The sequence below is a fragment of the Vigna unguiculata genome, chromosome 8 (genome assembly GCF_004118075.2).
Source record: "Vigna unguiculata cultivar IT97K-499-35 chromosome 8, ASM411807v1, whole genome shotgun sequence".
Classification (NCBI taxonomy): Eukaryota; Viridiplantae; Streptophyta; class Magnoliopsida; order Fabales; family Fabaceae; genus Vigna; species Vigna unguiculata.
This window is the reverse complement of record NC_040286.1, coordinates 33,407,068-33,432,930: the sequence shown is the minus strand read 5'-3', so window position 1 is coordinate 33,432,930 and position 25,863 is coordinate 33,407,068. Positions and strand designations below refer to the sequence as shown.

Sequence of the window (25,863 nt, the reverse complement as noted above, 5' to 3'; positions counted from 1 at the left end):
ATGCGAGAAAGTGTGGAAAACAAAAAGCAACAAAAAATATTCGTGATGAACAAAAATGAAAATGGAAAGGAAAACAAAATATTTCGATGCATAAATTTTACATTGATGTAATATTGAGGCAAGAAAGTAACTTTTCTAAAAATTTAAAGATAGACATTTGTAAAATTAAAATTTATAGTTATGCAAATATTTTAAAAAATACCACATTTTCGTTATACCTTTCGGTGAAGCCTTTGCTATATCGATATAGGTTTGAGAAAACTTCGTTTTGTTGCTTTTGAAACCAAAATCTATTAGAAGAAATTAAATCATCATTTTACTCTAGTGTATAAATAAACTGATAAATCAAAAATCTGGATAGACTAGTGTAGTGCCATGAAGCCTATTCTATAAATAAAAAATTATAGAATAACTTTACTATAATTATTTTAAAATTTTATATTTAAGATGAGTTTAGTCAGTCAAATGTATAAACAAGATAATCCGAGAAAGTTGAAATCAAATAAAAAGAATGTTTTTATTAAAAATATTGATTATTTAAAAAATAATAATTTAAGTTATACTTTTAAGAGTAAAAATACAAGTATATTTAATGTTCTTTTATCGTTACTTTTAACCTAATATAACAAAATCTAGTTTTTCTTCTTCTTCTTGATAGATAGATGGATGTATTTTTTTAACCTAATAGTTCACTGAAAGATATAATTGAAAGTATGGTAATGGCAGAATTGGACCCCAGTTCTTAGAGTAACTGACACACACTGAATTATAGATCGAAAGCTAAAGTAAAAAAAAGAAAAAAAAAGTTAGCCACAGAGTTCTCTAACTTCAAAATCAATCCAATAAATAAATGAAGCATATACATCTCATTATTGTAGTCCTCACATGTTTCCCTTTCACCCATCTAAAACTGGACCAACATCACTCACATCACAAATTAATGAATCTCACAAAAACAACACCAAATAACAACAACAACAACTTCATCTTCATCTTCTAAGCAACACGATACCTATCCAATGGATCTTTAAAAAGAACGAGTTGGTGGTACACCCTCCAAGCGTAGTCCTCAAAATCGAAAGAGTTGAACACCCTCTCTTCGCCTTCATCACCACACTCATTTTCTTCTTCAACCTCTTCCTTTTTCTCACTGTCAATGCTTTCCTTCGGAAGAAGTGGCGCCACTCTGCTTTCTGTGGGAAGAGTTATCAGCAGTGACATTGTTATGCAGCGTGAACCTTTTTCTTCTTCAACTGTCGCCGCTGGTCTCCCTCTAACTTTCTTCAACTTCCCATTGCTCCACACCTACACAGTAATATTGGCATCCATAAAGTCACTTAGTGGTTAAATAGAAAAAAGAAGAAGAAAAAGGTTTCTCGAGGTGTGAGGGATTTTGCCTCGTACTCTTTTTCAGAGCTGAATTGGTGATTTTTCAACTTTAGGGCACATCCCTATGAAAAATGAAGAAAAGAACACAACCCGACATAGGGACATTGCTAACCACTGCATTATGAGCTGCTTCGGTATAAAGAAGGGGACCCAACCAACATAAATTTATCTGCTGCCTCAAAATCAGGATTTCTACGACAACATGTACCACGCAAAACAATAATGCTTATTTCATTTTATATAATCGTCATAAAAATATTTTTATTGTACTTTACTGTTTTGACTTTATATATATAAAAATCATAATTTGTTGTACTTAAACAAGTATGTTAATTAAATTAGGTAATAACTAAACCTTTAAAAAAGGGAAAATTGTCAGATAATTAAAATGCAGCCTCATTAGCTGGAATAACATAGTCCAAATATTCAGCTAATGTTTTTTCAAACTTCAAATTATGGAAGTTTCAAGATCAAACTATGCATGCACTGGAGGGACAGTAGAGTAATTACAACTCACACTTTAAACTATAGCCAACATGATTATGTGACAAACTCACAAAGTAGGAGAAATAAAAAATAAATAAAATATTTTAAAAGAAAAAAGATAACACAGCATAATTAACAAATATCCAAACCATAAAGCAAATAACATTAACAAGCCACAAAAACATTTATTAACTAATTAAAAACATAACCTAAAAAATAATTAATTTACCTGCGCAATATCACCAACAGTGACCAAAATCGACTCCACGTGCGGCAGCACAGAAACCCATCCCGAATCCGACAGCATCGAGTACTTCTGATTCCTAATCTGGTACTGTAGCCCGATTATAAACGGGTAAAACCCACCCGATTTGTTTCCTGCCACAGACTCCGAAATCCATAGAAGAGAACGTAAGCGGGTCGGGTCATCCCCCGTCGGATTCTCGCACCCCAAGGCATGAGTTAACTCATCAACGATCTTCAGCCCCAGGCTCTCCAGTGCGCGTGCGAACTCGCGCAGAGAGGCTAGAGCGAGCTCGGTCGACTCAGTCAAGCACGCTGAGTCGAAGCGGAATGACTCAACGAGCCCGTCGTCGTCGTCTTCATCGCCGCGGCCGTAGCCGAGAGGCCAGCTTTCGGGGATGAGAGACTCCTTCTGGTCCCGAGGAAGGTCGAACAGCGCGAGCGCTTCCGACTCGGCCGCGTTGGCGAGTTCGGGGGGGACTGAGTGATCAGTGAGTTGCGCGTAACCGAGTTGCGAGACGCCGGAGAAGATTTCTTTTAGGGAGGAGAGGGAGGGGGGACATGAGGCGGCGGAGGAGGAAGAGGAGGAGCGGCGCGTGGGGAAGGAGAGCGTGGGCGGGAGGCGGTGGAGGAGGCGCGAGATCGCGTCGGCGGCGTCAGAGGAGGACAGGAGATTGTCGTGGTGCGCCGCTGGTGTTGGCGGCGGAGCTGAGGTGGCGCCTCCATAGAGGTTCGGTAGGAGTTGGTGTTGATGCTCTTGAGTTGAAGACGCCATTACGTGAGACAATAATAATAATAATACGGTGAGAAAATGTTTGGAACTGTGTTGTTGCTCTTATATGTTGATGGAAAGGAGCGTGTGAATATGGGAAACAAAGAACGATTCACACGTGTGATGGAGCAGTCTATTTTCTTTTTTCCACGACTCTGATAAGGTTTTATTGCTAACATAATGATTATTCGTTCTCGTGCTTCCAAATGAGACAATTTAGTTAACAATGTCTTAGTTGGCAGTCATTGAAACAAATGGGAATTGGGTTGGAATATTTTTAAACGCATTTATGACCTAATGTATATCTTATGGAAATTGCCAACTACATTAAGAGAAACATTCACATTTGAGGACATTTTAATTTGACATTACATTATTGATTATGTTAACAGTATCTCTCTTCCGCAGCCGCAGCTGTGTTTTACTTTTTATTATAAAAAATAATGAATTGTGTCTCTCAAATTGAACTTGAGTGAATAATGATAATTGTGAATACTGATTCGAAAATGATACTAAAGAATTTAACGTTTGTGACTTATATAAACTTATATATCATATTAATAATATTTTATCCTCTTCAAGGTATTTTATTATTAGAGGTTAAACTATTTTGGGACAGAGTTCAAGTAAACTAAATCACATTCAAATGTTTGAATTTATATTACACTTTTTCTTAAATAAAAAAAGTTATATTTTGATTAGTGATTATAGATTTTGACTTAACAGTGAGAGTTCAATCCTAAAAGTTGATATCAGATTCTCGTTACGAATTTGATTCTCCATAAACAATTGTTAAAAAAAAATTATGTTACACTCCTATTGACAATTTTATTCTCTGCACTTTAAGTTTACAATAAATTAGTTAAGGTGATGTTTATAAACATAGAGCTGTTTGTAACAACAATATTGTATCATGTTTTAAAAGTAATATGTTTGGTGTGTCTACCGGTCAATGTTAAATGAACAAAAGACAAGTAACAGTGACATAGAATATCTTGAATGAAGAGATGAGTCTAACCCCAAACCCACCACCTTCATTGTTTTTATCTGTGACAGATTTTGCACTAAAAAAATGGTAGCTTTAGAAGTTATGCAGGTTTAGGGTTATGGGTGGTGATAGTTAGTGGCAGCCTTGTGTGTTTTGTTTTGCGAGGAAAGATGCACCTCTCATGGCAGCAAAGGACATGCACAGGTAAAAGCTGGATAAAGCTCTGACCTCCATGTTTGTTTATTCATCTTTTTATTTCATTTTTTTACATCAAAACTTATTTTTAATGCTAACAAATTAACAAAATTAAGAACAAATAGTTTAATACACTTATAGTGAAATCAACTTTTCAAAAATGGAAATGTAGAAGAAATTCAAACGTAATGTTTAAAAACTAACATGCGATTGTTGGAAAGAAATTTTTTAAAATTTCAAGATAGAATAGGTTAAATATCTTGTCCATTGAAAATAAAATGTTAGATTTAATTAGTTATAATTTAGTTATTAAAATCTAGTAGAAGCTTTTTATGCGGATATAAAATAACATTTTTCAAAATATATAAAGAACATATATCTAAGAATTGTCGTAGATCTTTACTTGGTGATATGGTTCAAGTCAATACCAAGACTCTTGTGTGGATTGGGAATAAAGTCAAGCCAGTAAAAGACAAGTCTAACATGTTAGAAAAAATAGTGTGAGGAATTTTGAGCATGTTAACCATAATGGAATCGTTACTTAGTCATAAAACTCCAAAAACAAGGTTTAAACAAATATTGCTATTGATATTTTTATCAACCCTCTGCAATTGCCAACATTCTTATAAAAATCTAAAATAAGTTACTCTAAATATATATAGTGAGACTTTTACTTTTTTTTCATTAAATTAAATAGAACCTACTCAAGATATTTGCAATGCTTTTTGTTGAAAACTTAAAAATGAATCTAAATCTCAATAAATAAATATGAGAAAATTAAACATCATATAAAAATTTAGAAAACTATAATTTTAAGATTCTGAATATAAAATAATATTAATCTTTCGTGTAAGTTAGGTTCATGTTTAATTCATGTTATATTTCTTGAATATCTTGATATAAATTCATAACAAAATCAAATGTTTCTTTAACCAATTCGATGTATAATATAAACTAAAGGTCATATAAGAAAATCATCATACCAAAAAGTGCCTAATTAAGTAAATTAATATGAAATATATATTTATTTTACTAATGCTTCTTTTTTTCTCAGATAAATGTGATAATCACCTTCAGTAACGTTTATTTAACTATTTGACTGTATTTGAATATTTAATTCAAATGCGCATTTTGTTATATTATTTTTTTATTTTTTAGCGAAATATATTTCCAAAATAAAATGAAATTATATTTAAAACTGACATAAACATAAAGCAAACTGTTTTCATTTAACTATTGTCGGTCACTCGACATTCTCACATCTGAAGAAGTAAATTAGAAATATTTAAAAAAAAAAGAGGAGAAGTTACAATTAATTACATGTAGGAGAAGTTTAATCATTCTTACAATAAATGCATAGAAATCAGGCTAACAGTGATTTAAGATTAGATTCTTATACTTTTAAAAGAATAACTTAATATGATTGTCTATGATATAAATTTATCAGTTTTTATAATAATTAGTTTAAGAATTGTATGAGAATAATATAAATACCGTAAGAAAAATAGATTAACAATGCGTATCTAACTTTTCTTTTTAAAGAAGACATGTTTTCTTTTATTTTAAAGAAAAAGAGGAGGTGGACAGAGAAAAAAGCAAAGTGGCTTCTATGGGTCGATCTTAATTTTCGAACTATTTCGTGTGTAACGAATACTACTAGGTGTTCCGGCGATCAGATCAGATCCCCAAATCCTCTTTGAACTTTTAAAAGTTGAAATCTAACGGTCCATATGACCCTCGAGGCTTGGCATCACCGTCCATTTCAATAAGAAAACCGGGAGGATCACACACATGCACGGTGCACCATACTGGTGATTCACACGGCACCTGAAGCACCAAGAAACAGAAAATCGAAATACAAAAACCAGAAGAAGCTCTTGGATTGGATCGTCGTCAACAATGTTCTCTCGATTATTCAACAAATTACAAGCGGAACAAAATCCTCAGGTACGTGCTCAATTTCCGCCATCAACAAACGCTATTCACGTTCATTGCAGATTTCAGCATCTTCGATTTTTTCCTTGTAGTGGTTACCAATGCCGGTGCTCAATGTTAAGGAGCCTTTTGTTTCTTTTGTAGTTTCTATTTCTTTATGACCAAAATCCTGAAACTGATGTTGTTTCTGAACGTTTTTTCCCGTCGCTGGGCATCAGGACGTGGTGCACCCGTCGGCGAATTTCGATCCGCAAGTTGTTTTTCACTATGGCGTTCCTTCTACCGCGTCTATTCTTGCTTTTGATCACTTCCAAAACCTATTGGCAATGGGAACACTGTGAGTTATAATTGGTTGTGCTTGTTGGCTTTGCGTTGGAACAACGCGTTCTTTCCATGTGTTTTCTGCCTTATTGGAATTCTCCGTTCGAATAATATCGAAATGGAGAATTCTTTTGTTAAACAGCAGTCTATTTTTGATGCTATTAGAACTAGTTGATGAAATAATACGTTGTGCACTTTATCTTATTGAAGGGAATTTTGTATGTTTGTGTGCCTCTGGAATATTATTTTTAACTATGTCTCTTATTTTCTAACTATTCATAATTTCATCATTCCATTGCTGTGAAGATTGAGGAGTAGCTTATTAGCTTAGATGTAAGAATATCTTTGTTTCTTTTTAGATGATTTCAGTAGTTATTACTACATTGAGGCGTTGAGAGGTAGACAATAGTTACTAGTAATCACTTATTACTGCACTGTGATGTTGAGAGCTAGACAGTTTCGATTAGTGGCTTTTTTAGTTGACTTTGGCATTTTCCTCCCCCTTGTAGCGATGGAAGGATAAAGGTGTGCGGTGGCGACAATATTGAAGGGATTCTGATCTCTCCCAAGCAAGCACCCTTCAAGAACTTAGAGGTTTGTAATTTTGGACCAATGTTGAAACCTGAAACTAAAGAGTGTCATCAATCATTTAATGTTGTATTGTATATTACCCCGATATTGTTTTACATTTTTTTCTTTGAGTATTAGATCTCTGGAATCCATGTATATGTGGTGTGGGTATGGCATTTATTTCCATGTTTATTGATGAGTGTTGTACATTAATTAAATTTTAGAAGTCCAATGGAATGATTTTGAGGAATTTCATGAAAAATATTATATCTCATCTTTTTGAACTTTTCTCACAGTTCTTGGAAAACCAAGGTTTCCTTGCCAGCGTCTCAAATGATAATGAAATACAGGTAACTTACAAGTTTACTGGGGTTCTTTTAAACTGCTATATGACCAGGCACCCTCCAAATATGCTTTGTAATTGTTTGCAGCAAAATATGTTTTTGATGTACCAAAGTATTTTAATATTCTCTTTTAATCCTTATAAAAATGTAATTCATTACTAGTTCTTAGATTTTCACAGAAAATGTGTTTTTTTACTGCTGATGAGGGACAAAAACCAGATCACTTTGGTCAATCTGATGACATAATCATTAAAATTTTAAGTGACTAAAAATGAATTTCAAGATATTTCGAGGTGTGAAAAAAGTATTTAACCAATTTCTTTGGTATTCCATATGAGCGTTCTTTCCTTTAATGCTTTTGTTGTTTAACAATGTTTAACTTTTATACCAAGTTTTCCCTCTTACTCCCATTTTCTCCTTTCATCTGTTTCATTCACTAATCTGCTCAGTATGTTCCTGCTAATGGCAGGTTTGGGATTTGAAAAGCAAACAAATTGCTTCTGCCTTGCAGTGGGAATCCATCATAACTGCTTTCTCTGTTATTTATGGCACCAGTTACATGTAAAATACTTGTGCAGATAATTTTCTGTCTGCATTTGCATGCTACTTTTTCTAATAAAATCTTTGTAAATGGGTGTATAAAAATTTTACCCTCTCTTAACGAAATTCAGGTATGTTGGAACTGAGTATGGGATGGTATATGTGTTGATGTTCGATTCTGAAGACAGAAAAATTAAAATATTGCCCTATTATGTTCCCACAAATGTTATATCTGGTAAGTACATAATCTCGTTACTCCTTTACTACTTTTTCTAATATTTATGTATGCTTACGTTTTGTACAGATGTTCTGTAACCAGTTGACTTCAATCTTTAAGCTGTTAGGTGATGAGATAAGAGTTTTTTTGATATATCCCTTCTTATAACGAAATTCATTTAGGCTTGAGCTGTAATTAAAGTCAGATCCAAAACTATCTTATGTTGAAATAATATTTTGATGGTTTATTCAGAGGCTTTTATACCATGTTAAGGAATTGCTTGACCAAAAGGTGTAGAAGCTTTAACTCTTACGTTACGCTAATGGTGTAGTCCTTCATGGTTATGTTTCTTGTGTACCTGTTTTTATATATTCCATCATATTGAGGCTTTATAAATTTCTATGGATCCTTATTAATCAACTTAGTAAACCTTATGATAATCTTCAAGGAAATGTCCCTAGTGGAGCAGATTATTTTGGTATGTCGTAAATATAACATAAGTTCCTACTTCCTAGCAAGCCGTACGCTTGTTGTCAATATATAATTTAGGATTTTTTGCGCGGCTAATCAAAAAGTTCTCAAAGTCAAACAGCTAACTTGTTGCAAACTGTTTCTCACCTTTGCAGAAGCAGCTGGAATGTCACTTGATCAGGTTTCAGTTGTCAGAGTTCTCCATCAACCATGTTCTGATGGAAACAGGCAAGACAGGAACAAACTTAAAGTTTCTCTAATTGATTTCCTTATGTTCTATGAAGGAATTGTGAGACATGAGTTTTAGGTAATTTTGCATCTCAGATTAGGCTAATTGGTTATTCTATTAAATAGTCATATATTTAGGCATTCTCTAAATCATGAGTGGGAGTAAGTTTGAGCTCAGATAGATTTTACCACAGAACATGGTTAACTTATAACCATAGGACAAAAATTTCGTTTATAATGATTTTGATGAAGTATATATGCAATATTTTAGCCATGTTTTTCGGGGAAAGAAAAATTTTAATCATTTTTGTTGTGCGGCAATGGACTGTACTTAGGATTTTCAAATTCAAATGATCGGAGTTTCCTTTTGTTTGAAATATACAACATGAAGAATAAACTTAATCCAGATGTAATTCAACATGGAGTTTCAAATTCAGTGCTAATTCCTTGTACTATACGGAGGACATCATCACAAAATTAATTTGACATGTTTAACATTGGTTGACACATAACATACATTCTTACACATGTATACATAGTAAACGTACACTTTCATGAATTTTAAGGGAACTTAACTTTCGTATAATGTGTTCAGTATGCTCATGTTTTAGTTGATTTAATTGAAATTGTCATTTTGCAGATTGCTAATTGCATATGAAAATGGTTTGATGGTACTCTGGGATGCTTCTAAAGATCGAATTGTTCTCATGAGAAACCACAAAGACATCAAATTAAAGAGAAAAATCGTGGCTAGTTATGCAAATGGCCCTAGGCCTCAGCTTTCTAATGATAAACTAGAGCATGAAGAGCAGGAAAAGGAGATAAGCTCTCTATCTTGGGCATCTAGTGATGGATCAGTTGTTGTTGTTGGTTATGTAGATGGTGATATATTGTTTTGGGATTTTTCAAGTGCTGACTTCCCCCAAGATAAACAAGTCAAAACATTGTCGAATGATGTTGTCAAGCTTCAATTATTGTCAGCTGACACAAGACTCCCTATTACTGTTCTATACTGGTTAGCCAATAACAAGGGGGGGAAACTTTTTGTCTATGGTGGCTGTGAGATTGGGTCTGAAGAAGTTCTGACGGTAAGCTTCATATGCATAGTGGCTATTTGATTTTAGTTTTTTAATAGTTATTGTAATAAATAATTGAAAAACATCATGATGTTCACATTTGCAGGAAATTATGCGCAGATGATAAAAAGTTTACTTTGTTTTTGGTTATAGTTGTGGTGTTTGAATATAATACCAGCAAAAAAAGCCATAATAATGACCGTCCAAGTTCAAGTAGTCACAAGATCCTACTTAGAAAGGTAGTCTTGAGAATGTTTTAGTGGGTTATGGGTGGAAGATTGTGTGAGCTGGGTATCTTGGTAGTAGAAGCATGGGTCTTATCCTGGTGGTTAAAGAGGCTAGAGAAACACTGTCAAGGATCTATTTATGTCCACTTTGAGAATGTTTCTGGATTTTAAGTTCCTTTGTAAAAAAGACTGATTTCAGACCTTCAATTGAAGGATTAGATAGACCAATTCCTATCAAAAACACCACATTAAAAAAGAAAGGAAGCAAACGGTCTTAGATTAGTACAATAAATTAATATTGGTCTGTGCTTTTTTATTCTCTTTGAGCTTTTTTTGTGGTCGTAAGTGCCCAGTATACATCTTATTATCCTGATAAAGTTAACGATGACTTATGAAGAAAACACTGTTCATCTCTTGTTCATTATCACTTCATTTTTGTTGAATAACAACTTCTGTTGAAACTGATTGTTGCAATAATTAGTATTTCATTTTTGCTACATTAGATTTGAAAATTGGGCATGTCATGTTGCCAGTGTCAGTAGGCTGTTGAGTTTCATAAATTTTATGTAGACAATTAATGTGTCACTACAATATGGTCTTTTCATGTTTACAGGTTTTGAGCATTGATTGGTCCGGTGGACTTGAAAATCTAAGGTGTACCGGCCGCTTTGATGTTACTCTTCATGGTTCTTTTGCTGATATGGTCTTGTTATGTCGTGATTGCCATACTGAGGGAGCTTCTAATGTGCTATCTGTATTGACAAGTCCTGGACAACTGGATATTTATGGCAATGATTGTCTGTCTTCTTTGATGTCCCAGAAAGAAAAGAAGACTTCTGTTCCCACAGTGCAGTATCCAATCGTCGTACCCACTCTTGAACCACACATGACAACTGCAAGGCTTGATGTGGTATGTCAAGATGTAAAGCCATTTAAAGCCTTGTTCAAGGTAATGTACATGTATTAGATCTAAAGATTCTTTCTTTTCTGTGTCTAGCTGCTAACCCTGTTGTCAATATTGTATAATGTTGAGCTTGCAGTGTCAACTCAACACTAATAGCAAACAATGTCTGTGTAGATTCTTGAAGCTGGAAAGCATCATTCAATACAAAATCAGAAAAGTATTGCTACAAAGTGGCCTTTGACTGGTGGTGTTCCAGGTCTTCCTTTCAAAGAAAACCATCCTATCATTCAAATATACATAGCTGGTTACCAAGATGGATCTGTTCAGATATGGGATGCCACATATCCTGCTTTGTCACTTGCTTACAATATAAAATCTGAGGTTAGTGATCAGGTTATTATGCAATCTACAATCTTTTATCCAGTGGTGATTTTGCCCCCACCTCCACCTTTGTTGCATTTGTATATTTATTGAAGCTCATATATTGGAGACATGCTTGTCAATTGTGAAGAAAAATAATTTTTAATTGGCAGGTTGGTGATGTTAAAATTGGCAATGCAAGTGCGCCAGTGTCAGCATTGGGCTTTTGCCCTGATACTCTACATCTCTCTGTTGGTGATGAAAGTGGTGTTGTAAGATATATTAGTATTTAGAATTATTCATTTTCTTTTTATTCAGTAATCTTGACCTCAAATGCCTGGTAATCGTATCCTATGAACATATGTAGGTACGTCTATATGCTCTAATAAGAAGCTCAAATACCACATCTTTACACTTCGTGACAGAAAATGGAACTGAAGGTTTGGTACTTTTTTGTTTTCTATTTGAATTGCAAACAAATTTTCTCATGATTTGTTTCAAGTGTTGAGTCGCTTTTACAGTTACTAATCTTTACATACCTTGCTCCATTGCCATCTTGTGATGACAAGTGTAGTGGAAAAAGTTTTGTTTGTTTGAAGAGTGCAGTTATGTTCTGTCTTTGAGTATTGCGCACCTGCTTGGGATGTAATGCTAGAAAGGCTAAATTTTAACTTGAACTCTTTGCTTCCTTGCCTATCCTGGGATAGGTTTTTTTACCTAATTATATTGTATTTGTTGCAGATCCCTTATCAACCAAAGATATAACTAAAATTATAATATGGAGGGTGCAAAACCTCATCTAACCAAGTAGGCTTTGTGAGGTTGAAAGGCTTAAAGTTCACTTTTAAGATTTTATCATAACATGTGAGGCTATTCTGGCAAGGTTTGTTGGACCTATAACTCTAAAAGACAGATTATATGGGGAAGGACAAGATGAACTAGAGTGGTGTAGGTACACCAAGCTCGTTGCGATGATTTGACTGAGCCACCTATGCAACACAGTTTTGGGGCATGCAAAGAGGGTTAGAATAGTTGTATTTCCTTCCTCCATAAACACATTCTCCACCCAATGCTTCTAATTTAGGATACAATTCTAGCAATGAATCAATCACGTGGACCATGAAACTCTCACTTCATCAGAGTAAGAATGGGCTAGATGAAGGTCAATGGAGGTCCTTGACCATGGTCATGGATATCCAAGACTGAACATGGCTTGTGCATTAGAGTGTGATTTGTCATGCATGTAAGTTTAAGTTAGACTAAAAGTTTATTCTTATATGACTATACTCGATATTCTCAACATGAGATATGTTAGCTTAAAGTTCACTTTCTAAGTCGTAAGAAAAACAATAAAAGCCAGGTATTACTGCGGTTGGTTTACGATAAGCCTATCATCCATTATTTTCTGCATGGAAAATGCTTCCACAAGAGTAATGAGAATCTAGACAAGTGGACAGAACCCACTAAACATTAACCTAACACACCTAGTACGAGGAAGAATGACATTTACTAATACTTATATTTTTACTGGGAACTTATAATCGTAATGCATTTTTATGTGTATGAATAAACTGTGTTTAGTAAAAGTGTAGTAAAGTATGACAACTATTATAAAATAAAGCCAACCCACTGTACAAGCTTTTTTTTTTGGACAGGTAAAACATGTTAAGTTAGATTCACGGGCCTCCAGTTGATTGAGAAAGATTACATTAATATAAGTTTAAATAGAGTCTCGGGTTTAAATTCCAAAATGTTTTAAATACTCAACTGGTCTTGATGAAGTTTCCTCTGTCCCCATTTCCTTCCCATGACTTTTGTAACCTTAGATTTTGATGCCTTGAATTTGAGCTGTTATGAACAGTAATTAGTCTGAAACACACAAATCTATGGGAGGAATCAAGTTACTCTAACTTTAGAACAGTTATTCCTCATCCTAACCTTTTCTTTTCTTCTAATCTAGTAGTTCTAAACCGTAACTCATGTTATTGATCGATTAGAATAAAATGAAAGGTTATGAAGTTACTTTTTGGATAGTTCGATCCTTCTTTATATATATATATATATATATATATATATATATATATATATATATATATATATATATATATATATATATATATATATATATATATATATATATATATATATATATATATATATATAGTGGATCCTATTTCGACCCGGACGTTTTCGGGATGCCCCCAATAACCAACGAATGGCAAGTGTTTTTCCTTGTGCGGATCCTATTTCAACGGGAACTTGATGAGTTGATCCGTCTACGCGTCTTGCTTTTACTGCTATATCGGGAGTTACTCCACGTATTGCTTGACGTAAAACAGATAGTGGATTTGTTTCTGTCTTTTGTTGAATCTTTTTCATAGCTCGATAGAGAATTTGATAAGCCAATGATTTTTTTCCGTGTTTCAGAATACGGTTAACCAACATGTTAACTAATCGATTACGATAAATTGGATCGGATTTTGCGGTTTTTTCTTCTGCAGTACCTCGCCGTGACATGAGCGTGAAAGGAGGAATCCGTTTTTTTAGAACTTTTATAAGGGCTAAAATCATTTATTTTGACTTTTTGGCACCATATTGTAGGGTGGATCTCGAAAGATATGAAAGATCTCCCTCCAAGCCGTACATACGACTTTCATCGAATACGGCTTTCCACAAAATTCTATATGTATCTATGATATCTAGTATGGAATTCTGTTTACTCCACTTGAAATTGAGTATCCGTTCCCCCTTTTCCTGCTAGGATAGGAAATCATGTATTTTACATATCCATACGATTGAGTCCTTGGATTTCCAAAATAGTGTAAAGTGCTTCGAATCATTGCTATTTGACTCGGACCTATTCTAAAAAAGTCGAGGCATTTCGAATTGTTTGTTGACACGGACAAAGTCAAGGAAAACCTTTGAAATTCTTTCCATATTGGACCTTGGACATATCATAGTTCCGATATATATATATATATATATATATATATATATATATATATATATATATATATATATATATATATATATTCCGATTGCTCCCTGATTGCCGTGGGGAATTTGAATAGCTTGATTGACAATGACCTAAGTTACTTTTCATGCATCTGTTGAGGCTAAAAAATGATTTGATATTTATAAATTCAGATTTTAACCTGGTTTTTTCTATTGGGACAGCAGTTCATGACACGCATCAAGGGGATGGACCTAATTGCAAAGCTTTGTTTACCCTTCAAAAGTCTGCTGTATACGGTTTACACTTTGCAAACCATGGAAGAAGACTTATTGTTGGGTATGAACATGGGCAGGTGAGATATCGATTAATTTTTTGCCTTTTGAAGGAAATGGTTTATTTATTTTTGGTCACCTGATGGAGTTGTTGAGTGGCTATTTAAATTAAACTACTACCGAGTTCCCAACTTATATTTTTCTAATCCACTTTACAGGTGGCTATGCTTGATATCAGTTCATCAACAGTTTTGTTTCTCACGAAAACTGAATCTAACACTTCGGCAGTTGTTTCTATGAATGCAATATTTTCAGACAGTCGCTCGAGTAATACACAGGATTCTGTATCTGATATTTCTGACAATCCTGGAATGGGGCTAGTCTATGTTGTGACAAGGGATGCACACTTTGTTGCGATAGATGCTGTGACAGGGAATATAGTTTGCAGTAAAACAATTAGCCCCAGAGTAAAATCAAATGCAATTTCAATGTATATTATAGGCAAGTAATTTTTATGATAGAATTTGATATTATAATCTGTTGAAAGTTTTTATAACTTATGTTGCTGTTTTATCTCAGACCGTAGCACTTCTACCCTACCCGCTGAAAAATTATCCCCCAACTCCCCTCGGAAGAGTGATTCTGCAATGCAACCTAACGTCCAATCTGAAAATGCACAAGTTAAAGTTGAAACTGCTACTACCGTAGAAAATTCATATTGTGGGCAGATATTATCGAACTCACTCATTTTACTTTGTTATGAGAGCGAGTTGAGCATACACACTTCAAATTTTGTGTTTGAGGTGCTGCACTTCACGCCCATCTTCCTTCAAATTTCAATCCATTCCTTCTTACTGGTTAATGAAATTTCCTAGTAACAGGGTAGTAGTAACTACTTTCGCAAGGTGGACCTTGTACAACGATGCTGCTGGACTACAATCTTTAAGAAAAATGAAAAAGAGTGTGTTCTGGCACTTCTGTATCAAAGAGGGAACATTGAATTAAGGTGAAGTGCCGATACTAGAATGAATATTTATTATTCTTATACTTTGTTCAGGTGACACTATGCAATTCATGAGTGAAGCCACATTTAAATGAAAATAGCCAACGCAACCCCAGCCATCAAAAAGAAGAAATTTAAAACTTTCTTTCTTTTAAAGTAAAAATTGAATTTTGTGATGGTCTGTATAAATTAACTTGCTATCCTTCAAATAAATAGTAGGAGATACATTGATTTTATATTATTTCTTACTGAGCCTTGGAATGACCCCACATCCCAATATTAAAGTCCCAGTTTTGCTGCATGGAGCATCTTCAATAATTTTTCATCCTGATTGATTATACTTTATACTCTGTAGGAGAAATCGTATACATTTGGTCTCTGAATATGTTGTAGTTATTCTAGACTAATGTTGGTGTTGTGTTGCTGTATCATTCTAGCTTTTTGGGTTATCATGGCCCAGTTAGTTACATTCCCCACTCGCCCTGTTTTTTGATTTTGATAAGTCTAGATGGATTTTATCTCGCTCTGAGCAGGTCCTTGCCAGCTTTGGAAGTGTTAGGAGAAATTTCTTTAATGTCAATACTCAGATGGAACTTGGAAATTAACATGGAGAAGACAATATGTTCTTCGTCAAATGGAAAAATTATCCTGGTTTGAATTTTTTCATTTTTTTTCAATGAAGTTATTACTTATATCCTGCCAAAACTTACATGATCTATCTGCTGTTTTAAACTTGATATGTAATTTAATGTCTGAGAAAATTTAAAATATTTATGTATCTGTTGAAAACTGATTAAGAAAATAAAAATATACTGTAATGGACATTTGGCAGATTCTGTGTTCCTAGGTCCTATTGGTTGGATTTGGACTAGATTTCATCTTTATTTACCTTAAAAGAGATTTTTTGTGTATAAAATCCCTGCTTTTCTTAATTTGTTTATGTATCTTAGTGTATAGTTTTTGTTTTATATTTCTGCCTTTGTAATTCATATTCGATCAAGGAATGAAGAAAACATAACTTTCTTCCTAATCTACAATACCAATTGTGCAATTAACCAATATATTTATTCATTTAAAGATATTCAAACAGTTAATTATGGAGGAAATATAGTAAACTGATTTTTCATTTTGAAACAGTTAAAGCAAAATTCTCCAGTTTACTCCGTTTTCTCCTTTTCCCCTTCTGAGATAGGGCTTTTATTGTTATTTTTTTCCTCCTTTTTCAGATTTTCTTGCAAGGGTAACTAATATTCCAGTTTACCAGTGATCTAAAATAACCGGCTTTCATGCTTTTCACCAGTTACTTGTCGAACAACTTATGAAATACAACGGTTTATCTAATTACACTGAATAGTCCGTGTTAATATAAAACTGTTTATGAACGTTCACCCAGCATCTTGAACAATAGGGGAAATCCATTCATATATTGTCAAAATCTCTATATAACCAACTAGTTAGAACTTAGAAGTTTGACCCTTGCTCTACCCTTATTGTCATCATAAATAGTGCAAAAAAAATGGGTAAATGATGTCCCTGCCACTAGGCCTAGGAGATGTATATATTACACTGCCTTCCATTTATTTTGAGAAAATACACTCACTTCCTATGATAAATTAATATATGGTACGCTTTTAATCTATTTTAAAGCGAATGAGCTTCTTATGGCTGATATTTTTTTCTATCTGATTCTCTACTTCTTCAACAATTATTTGAGTCCATATTATTGACTTTTGGACTCATAAAGATGAAATTAAGACTTTGGTGAAGTTCCAAAACCAATAGCAGAAGTTTTTGATATTCCATTTAATCTAAATACCTGAAATTAATATAATTTTAAAATTAATTGTCACTGGTTCTGAAATTTAGACAGGAAAAATGTCATTGAAAAGCTCATTAATAGTTATTCACTATCATTAAGAGGTTTGTTCATATCAAAATGAAGCATAGTATATTTTTATCTGAACTGATGAGAGTGTAATTTATAGGGGAGTGCAGTGTAATTTAAGGGGAAAGGAATGCAATTGTGTGAGGGTGTATAGCGATATAAAACCATTCTGTGAGTTTTCATCTAGCAGCTTTAACATCAATACTATGAGGAAAAAAAATAATTAAAACCAACATACGTTTTATGGTTTTGGATTATTTAAAAAACATGTTGCAGGCAACTCCTGCTATTCTTACAAATGAAGTAATTTCAAGGTTGTTTTGCTTTTATAATCAAACTCATGGCTATCTTGTTTTACAGGTCAATGGGAATGAAACTGCCTGCATATCACTATTGAAATGTGAAAATGAGCTCTGGTAACTTCACTATTCCTCCCTATTCTGACCATATTCGTTTTATTGAGAAATTAGACATCAATTCTTAACCCCACAATTTATAGCACCATCGTTAATATTTGAACCATTGGATAAATCGTTTCAATATAGAAAATTTTCATGTGACAAGTTAAATGAAATCAAATTTGAGGGCTGCTATAAAAGAGTCTTGGACAACCGAAAGGTGGTTTGTGAATGTGATCAACCTAAACAAATGCTTGAGAAAATTATACGTGTATAGTCTCACTAGTAATTAGAACTTCAGTTTCCATTATGAGCTTTCAAATTCTTGTAGGATTCCAGAGTCTTTTCCTTGTCTTCATGATGAAGTTCTTGCAGCTGCAGTAGATGCTACAGCAAGTCTATCTCAAAACCAAAATGAAAGACAGGTCTAGCTTTTTCAGGCTTGCAGTTCTCTCCCATTATTTTTTTTTTCTAGACTTGTAATTCAACTTATCTATAGGGAGCATCCGGCATCTTTGTTAACATAGCTAAGAACTTTAAAGCGGGGAAAGCAGATCACAATGCAAATCAAGCAGTTCATACTGATAGATTGGAAAATTTAAAACAATTATTCTCTACTCCCCCTTTCTTAAAGTCTTCCTCAAGCACAGTAGATAACCAAGATCCATTTTCTCTTGACATAGGTTTGTCCTCAACATTTTCTACTGCCAACTATTCTTTATTTTCTTAAAATGGTACCTTATCTTTTACAGATGACATTCAAATTGATGAAGTTGTAGTCTTTTCATCTCCAAAGAAAATCCATATTGACAACAGAGGTACATCATATTGTTTTATTTCTCCCGAAAGTAATATATGATTTATCGTTTGAATATTGAGGTTGCCTTGCAGATAAAGGGAAAGAAACAGACAGACCGACATTATTTGAGAAAGGAACGGACATACTGAAAATATTTAATGATAAAGGGAAAGCCACGGACAGGCAGAAATTATTTGAAGATGCAAGCACAGACTCGAAACCAAGAGCTAGAACAACTGAAGAAATTAAAGCTAAATACAGAAAGACGGGGACGGGGGTAAATCGTCGTTCTGAAAACCCTGTAATTTACGCACTTTTACTCACATGTCTTGACTTTTCATTGGTTTCAGGATGCCTCAGCAGCAGCTGCACTTGCAAGGGATAAACTTCTAGAGCGCCAACAAAAGCTCCAGGTATATTATTATTTCACTCCCTTCTCCATTACCTGTATCTTATTTTTCACAGTTTCAAACCTCTTTTATTCAAAGAACAAAAGAATCTGAATCGCCAAAAAAAATCCATTTTTTACGGGACTCTGAAAGCAGACATTTCTTGTTTTATCTTAATATGATTGGGTACCATTGAAGTTAGTTGACGGACCTAGCTTTTGTTGAGATATATCCCATTCCTAATACTTAAAACTCTCACTTCGGTTCTTAATTACATAGTTTAATACTTAAAAAATATTACTTAAATTGCCAGGTTCTTTCACAAGATTACTCCTATGAGAAATCAAAGTGTTTTACTATGAATTGAAAGTTAGCTGGAGTTCTTCCAAATGTGCTTATTAACTTTTCTTTCTTTTAACTAGTTGCTCAACGAACGCACTGAGGAGTTACAAAATGGGGCGCAAGACTTTGCATCCATGGCAACTGAACTTGCTAAAAGAATGGAAAATCGTAAATGGTGGCAGTTATGATTGTTTCCATGATTTCTTGCTTTCGTCAATACTTACGTTTTGCTTGCTTTTGTAAAATCACATTTAGACCACAGTAATATGTGCTATAATTATTATTATTATTATTATTATTATTATTATTATTATTATTATTACATGAAACAATTTTTAATTATAATACACCAGTGGAAATGTTAAATGTTATAATTAATAGTGTTTTAAAAAAATATAATATTAAAATATTTAATTTAATTTATAAAATAATTAAATTTAAATAGAGAGTAAGATTAAAATAACAGTTATTTAAAGAATCAAATTAACAGAAAAGTACACAAAAAGAAAGAATCATTTTTATATTTATCTGAGTGGCTTGATGATTTGGAAACTAGAATACATATAAAGGTTTACCTACAAAATATTTTATAATACTCAGGTGAGACCCTTGCCTAATAAAGGTTTACCTACAAACTAGAATCTATAAGAATGTATAAATAAATATAAGAGTATGTTATTATATAAAAGAACAGTATGAGACCCTTGCAGATTTTTTTCTTTTTTATGTCATTGTTATTGTTGGTTTTTTGTTTAAATATTATAAATATATTATTTAGATCTAGATTTTGTTTAATTAACGACAATTTGTCTATAAATATATTATTTAGATCTAAATTTATAAATATATTATTGGTATATGTATTTATTGGATTTACGAAGCTTATAAAATCAATTACAAAATCCACAATAATAAAAACTTATTAGATATCATATAGTTAATATGATAATAAAAAATATATAAATCAATTAAATATATAATATATTTTAGTGATATATAATATTAAGACAAGTAGGAAATGTAATCAAATTTCTGAAATTTGACCGTATATTATTATATTAATATGGGTAACTGAGTCAACAAATATATTTTCATATACTATTAATAGTTTTAATCAACAAATACTAAATGGATCTTGTTGAATTATCCTCAAACATATCTATTAAATAAGGTAATATATATATATATATATATATATATATATATATATTTATATTTATTGTATATTTATTGTTTAATATGTATTTTGTAATAATTTAGTAAGAATGTAAATCTGCTAAATTGAGATAATACATATGGAATATTATTATTATTATTATTATTATTATTATTATTATTATTATTATTATTATTATTATTATTATTAAAATATTAGTGTAATTTAATTCTTGTGTACAGAGCATAATTTTCGATCTGGTATGTTATTAATAATATAATAAGTCGTGCTGCACAAAGCCCGTGAAGGTAAATTGAGATAAGTGAATAAAAGGTGAAAAACAAATTAATAAAATAAGAATTACAGTATTTTAATTTCGTAATGTTTATTTAAAACATAAAATTTGAAAACCGAGATATTTTTTCATGGCAGCTTGACAATTTATATACATTTTTTATATTCGATATTTTATTTCAAACAATTCAATATTTTTTTTTCTTTTTCATTTTTAACAATTTGAAAAATAAATATAAAAAAAAGTCATTTTGTAAATTGAAAAGTCATTTATGTATCAATTATCAAATTCAAAAGAATATTTAAATTTAAATTGAACCAAAAATGCAAATAATTTAATTAGTACAAATAAATACAATAATATGTAACTAAAATTCAATAAATTGTAGAATTAATTCATCATAAGATATTTGAATATCAATAATATAGTAAGTCCGTTCCCATTTCACTTTCCATGTGCAATTTACATTCAAAATAAATTATTCCAAAATGAATTGAATCATAAGTTTTCAAAAAAATTATTAAAATTGTATAATTTAAAAAAATTATACATTCACGTATATTTTCCGTTACAATGCTAGACTATATAACTATTAAGAAAATTGATTTAAATTTATTACTATAAACTAAGGTCCTGAATAACACAAATCTAATAACAAAATATATACATTTAAATTTTGATCAAATGAAATTAAATTTCAAATTTAACTTGGTCAACCAATTTAAGTTATACTTAACAAAGTTAAAAAAAAAAAATCATCTTCAGTGGCTTCGGTCATAATGGTATTTAATAAATAACATAATAGAAGGAAAAAATAGTAAAACAAACCAAAATAATTTTTTTAAAAAAACGGCCCAATTTCAATATAAACAAAACAGATGTGATCTTTTCAAATAAATTAAAGTAATATAAAAGACTTGAGTTAAATTAAATAAAAACAAATTCAAAGCTAAAAATATACAAACAGATCAATCCTATATCATCCAAACCTTGAAACATTTCCAAAGAATTAAAATTCAGTGAATATACAACAAACAGGAGACAATATTAAGAAACTAAAAAGATTTGTTTCCGAAAAATACATAACCAAAGATGTGAATTTTAAATTACAGAAAGTCCGTATATATCATGTTCAACTTGTATGATACAAACACTCAAAGTAGAGAAAAACTTAACGGGAGATATTCTTTTCCAAAACACTTTAGGTTATCGTATTATATATCAGTTACCACTTCCATGATATAACATCCGTTTTAAATGAAAACTTAACGGGAGCATTCCTTACCAAGTTGCCGGAATTATCAAATTCCTAAATTTATCGTATAAAAACCTAATCACGTATAACCGGATATATCAAATTCAAATAACTGAAAGACATCATATATATATCAGGTTCCATTATCATAAAAGTCAAGCAGTTATAACCAGAAAAACATTATCCAACGATTAAAGCAGATAATTAAAACAAAATATCCATCCACAAAATTCATTTTCAAAAAGAATTTTCAGCAAAAAAAAACATCAAGACTTTTTCTTAGGATATGCTCTTAGGTTCGAGCAGGAGCTCCTGCAACGGGAGGACGAGGTGCTTGACCAGGCTGACCAGGCCTTGGTGCATCATCCTGGCAAAGTACAAAGACAATCATCAAGAACAATCCAACAAGATCATGTCTCACATTAATTCATAATACAAAATAAATATTAGTCAGTCATGAACAACAATCTCACATCCAAATAGAAAGTTTTATGCAACTAAATCCCTTTGTACATTCAAAGGAGAGAATAGATTTTCCTTTTAAAAGTTAACTAAACTAGTAGATATGTATGTGCGCATGTATCCATCAATTTCACACCAAAATAGAGATAAAAGTAGATACAAATATGTATAATGAGTTTTCGACCAGACAGCTCAACTATAAAAGTAAACAAAATATAGTCTGATATAATGAGGTTCAAATGACAGATGCTTTAAGTATTGCCAAACTCTCCAACCACAATATCAAGAATAAACCACAAATTTTGGTCCTACAATATTACCCTCCTAAGTAAGCCCTAAAATGATGAGATTAATTATACAATCCAGAAGTACTGAATATCCAACACTTTAGTCTTAAATGGATGTATATCGACGAAATGAATACATAATCTTAAGGCTTATTCAAATTTGAATACTAACTATTATTTCAAATACTTCTAGAAATCATTGATTAATACTTTCAACTTTAATGAACAGGTTATTAGGAGGGTGATAGCTCAAGAATACAATTGACTACTTACTCCAATATTGATATGACCAAACGGGGGATGTGAAAGGTAACATTCAACCCCATCAAGGTAGCACAAAATAAGCAAAATACTTTTTATATTAGAAATAAGAAATAAGGAAGAGAGTATTTTTAACATAAAAACATTTTTATAAAATCAACACGATGAACAAAGGGAATTCAATCAAAAGACTCAATCTGTACGCAAAACCAAGTTGTATCTGCTGCTAATGAAAAACTTCATTTTTCTAAAAATTCAAGTCATGAAACACCAGACACAAGTTTATCCAAACTATCCTTAATTCAGGCGAAAACACAACAACATTAAAACAAAATATATTGAACAGAGCAGAATGGAAACGGGAAAAACAGAAAAAATAATTATATATTTACCCTGCGCCTGATGAATCGCTGTGGAGGCTCACGCTTTCTCCTGTCAGTGCGGGATCGAACCCGAACAACATGAGAGTGGATAGCACACGAAACACAGTACTGCATCTTCACATACAGTTTGGGAAGCGTGTATTCTACACGTAATAACAATGGAAAGTAAAATAAATAACAAAAACATGAAATTTTCACAACAATGAAACAATAGAAGCTAAGAGTTTTATTATTACGCTCATAGACACAAGCCTCCTGCACATCTCTGACTGCAGCTTGCTCAACAATGTTCCTCACGAGAAACCTCTTGATTGCCTTATCCTAATTTTATTATTTTTTTATTTTCCAGAAAAAAAAAATAATCATCGTCATCGAAACGAATGGAATTGGAAATTGGAAAGCAGAAAGTCAGGAGAGTGAAATAAAAACCTTAGGGCAGCATTTGCCGCAGTTGGAGCAACGAATGAATTTGACGTGGCCGCGACCGTGCTTGTTGCGTCCTCCGTTCCTACGCTTGAACGTCTGCAGAGAAAAAAGATCGATCGAAGAATGAGAAAAGAGAAAAGGGAAAAGAAGGGTTTCGATCAAATTGCAGAAGGTAGGGAGAAAGAACGGATCTCTAACCATGGTGGATGTTTCTGCAAATTCCTCTAGGGTTTCTGTGGGGTGCTGCTGCTGCGGCTATAGGGAAAGCTCAGACCAGCGTATTTTATATGGGACTCTATTTCTAATTAGGTTACTCTTCGCACTTGTTACTCTTGGCAAAATAAAATTTCATTTCTTGATCTTCTAATTTTATATAACAGGTAAACCACCTTATTTCTTCTATTTTTAAGAAACCACCTTCTATAACAGTTTCTAATTGGGTTTAATTTTTTTATTTTGTAATTTTTATATGCAGCCCACTTCATTTTTTTAATTTTAATAAAAGATTTCGCCTTTTTATATTTTAATTTAAAAATATTATATTGAGTAAAACTTCATTGAATTAAAATATGGAATTTATGAAATAAAGTTTTAGAACGTACCAAATAGATGTCTGTATTAGAATTTTATGAAAATTATTGATTTTAAATTTCAAAATTTATTTATTTATTTAAGTTTAAAGTCAGTATATTATTTATAAAAAAAAAGAAAAATGATATTATTGTTTTATTTAAAAGCATAACAAAGTCGAATGTTTATCTTTAAATTATAGGAGATATGAATATAATTTAAAAGCGTAATTTTTTAAAATTACTATCTGTTTTCAAAGTTTAAAGTAATTTAATAATAATCATTAACAAAAAAAAGGCTGGTTTAATATTTAAATATATAGAAACAGTTATTGAATTTATGTGACAAATTATTCATTAAGTTGTAATTTAAAAAATCAATTTAACATTGAATCAATAATACTTTATTAGACTGTAATATTTATGCAATAATTCATATTGTTTTTATATTTAGTGAAGAAAAAATATGTTATTAACGTAAAGATCCTTTGTACTTATTCTTTTGATAGAGGAGTAATAATTCTCATGAATTTGTGAAATCCTTTATTAAAAACTTTACATGTTATATTTTTCAAACCATCACTTGTATACATAACTTATCTATATAAGTTAAGCATTTCATTATTTTTAATTTTATATTCTATTATTGATGTCTATTATTATTTATTGAAAAATTGAATTTTGTTATTAACATTTTTTTGATTAATCTCGGCGTGATGATATTAATCGTGATTTATGAGGTTTTTATTGTTTATCAAACGATTAAAGAAGCTTCACCGGTTACTTTTGGCAAAAAAAAAAAAATTAAATCATGATAATAGCTGCGAATATAGTTTTCGTAATTTTAATTTTTAAAAGAGTAATTTTTTATTTAATTACCAAAACTAGTATTAGGCTTATTGATTTAAAAATAAGTAGTAAAAGAAATGTGGGTATTAATTTTTCTATATTATATTTTGCAAAACTGAAATGGTATAATAGTATTATAATTTAAATCTCTCTCATTTATAAATTAAGTTCTGAATATTAACTATAATAGGATAATTTAACATTTAAATATAATAATTATTTTAATTTATATAACTTTGGAGGTTTAATTAGTCGAATGCTATCCATTTTCAAAAGGATGTATCAATGTGGTATTCGTTTTTAAAAATGTGTCAATCTAGTCATAACTTTTGAAAAAGTGTCTTAATTAGGTCCAGACAAAAATTACTAAGACCGTTAACTTAATTCATGACTTTTACCACTGAATTTTGATATAGATATCAATACTTAATTTTGTAAGTCATAAGTCATTTTAAATATCAATACCATTAACCGTGTTAATAATTTTTTGCTAAAAATGATTTAATTGAGACACTTTTTCAAAAATTCGGACTCAATTGACATTTTTTTAAAAACAGGTTCCAAATTGACACATCTAAATGAAAGTGGGTATTATCCAACTAATTAAACC

The 25,863-nt window shown here is 31.7% G+C and overlaps 3 protein-coding genes across 9 annotated transcripts; 1 reads left to right on the top strand and 2 right to left on the bottom strand.

Annotated features, from left to right (window-relative positions):
- Positions 1–818: 818 nt before the first annotated feature.
- Positions 819–2,932, bottom strand: LOC114195695 (gibberellin 2-beta-dioxygenase 2). Its single transcript, XM_028086245.1, has 2 exons — positions 2,105–2,932; positions 819–1,305 (listed from the first exon to the last, which is right to left on the bottom strand). Exons 1-2 carry the CDS (start codon positions 2,891–2,893, stop codon positions 997–999), a joined length of 1,098 nt encoding a protein of 365 aa, XP_027942046.1. The 5' UTR covers positions 2,894–2,932; the 3' UTR covers positions 819–996.
- Positions 2,933–5,658: 2,726 nt separating this feature from the next.
- Positions 5,659–19,612, top strand: LOC114195383 (syntaxin-binding protein 5). Of its 7 annotated transcripts, none has more exons than XM_028085828.1 (24): positions 5,660–6,020; positions 6,227–6,345; positions 6,839–6,923; positions 7,196–7,249; positions 7,713–7,804; positions 7,915–8,018; positions 8,627–8,699; positions 9,340–9,787; positions 10,616–10,951; positions 11,081–11,287; positions 11,440–11,538; positions 11,634–11,706; positions 14,447–14,574; positions 14,713–14,995; positions 15,074–15,297; positions 15,376–15,500; positions 16,031–16,148; positions 17,743–17,798; positions 18,112–18,205; positions 18,280–18,463; positions 18,533–18,598; positions 18,672–18,856; positions 18,930–18,992; positions 19,391–19,612. In XM_028085828.1, exons 1-24 carry the CDS (start codon positions 5,973–5,975, stop codon positions 19,496–19,498), a joined length of 3,372 nt encoding a protein of 1,123 aa, XP_027941629.1. In that variant the 5' UTR covers positions 5,660–5,972; the 3' UTR covers positions 19,499–19,612. The 7 variants fall into 7 exon arrangements, 6 of the variants coding, with proteins under 6 accessions (XP_027941632.1, XP_027941633.1, XP_027941629.1 ...); XM_028085827.1 differs by having other exon boundaries at positions 14,444–14,574; XM_028085829.1 differs by lacking the exons at positions 5,660–6,020; positions 7,713–7,804 and having other exon boundaries at positions 6,328–6,345; positions 14,444–14,574; positions 19,391–19,611.
- Positions 19,613–22,114: 2,502 nt separating this feature from the next.
- On the bottom strand, positions 22,115–24,205 carry LOC114193452 (40S ribosomal protein S26-3-like). The gene is made up of 5 exons (XM_028083260.1): positions 24,034–24,205; positions 23,839–23,931; positions 23,646–23,730; positions 23,419–23,552; positions 22,115–22,383 (listed from the first exon to the last, which is right to left on the bottom strand). Exons 1-5 carry the CDS (start codon positions 24,034–24,036, stop codon positions 22,309–22,311), a joined length of 390 nt encoding a protein of 129 aa, XP_027939061.1. The 5' UTR covers positions 24,037–24,205; the 3' UTR covers positions 22,115–22,308.
- Positions 24,206–25,863: the final 1,658 nt, after the last annotated feature.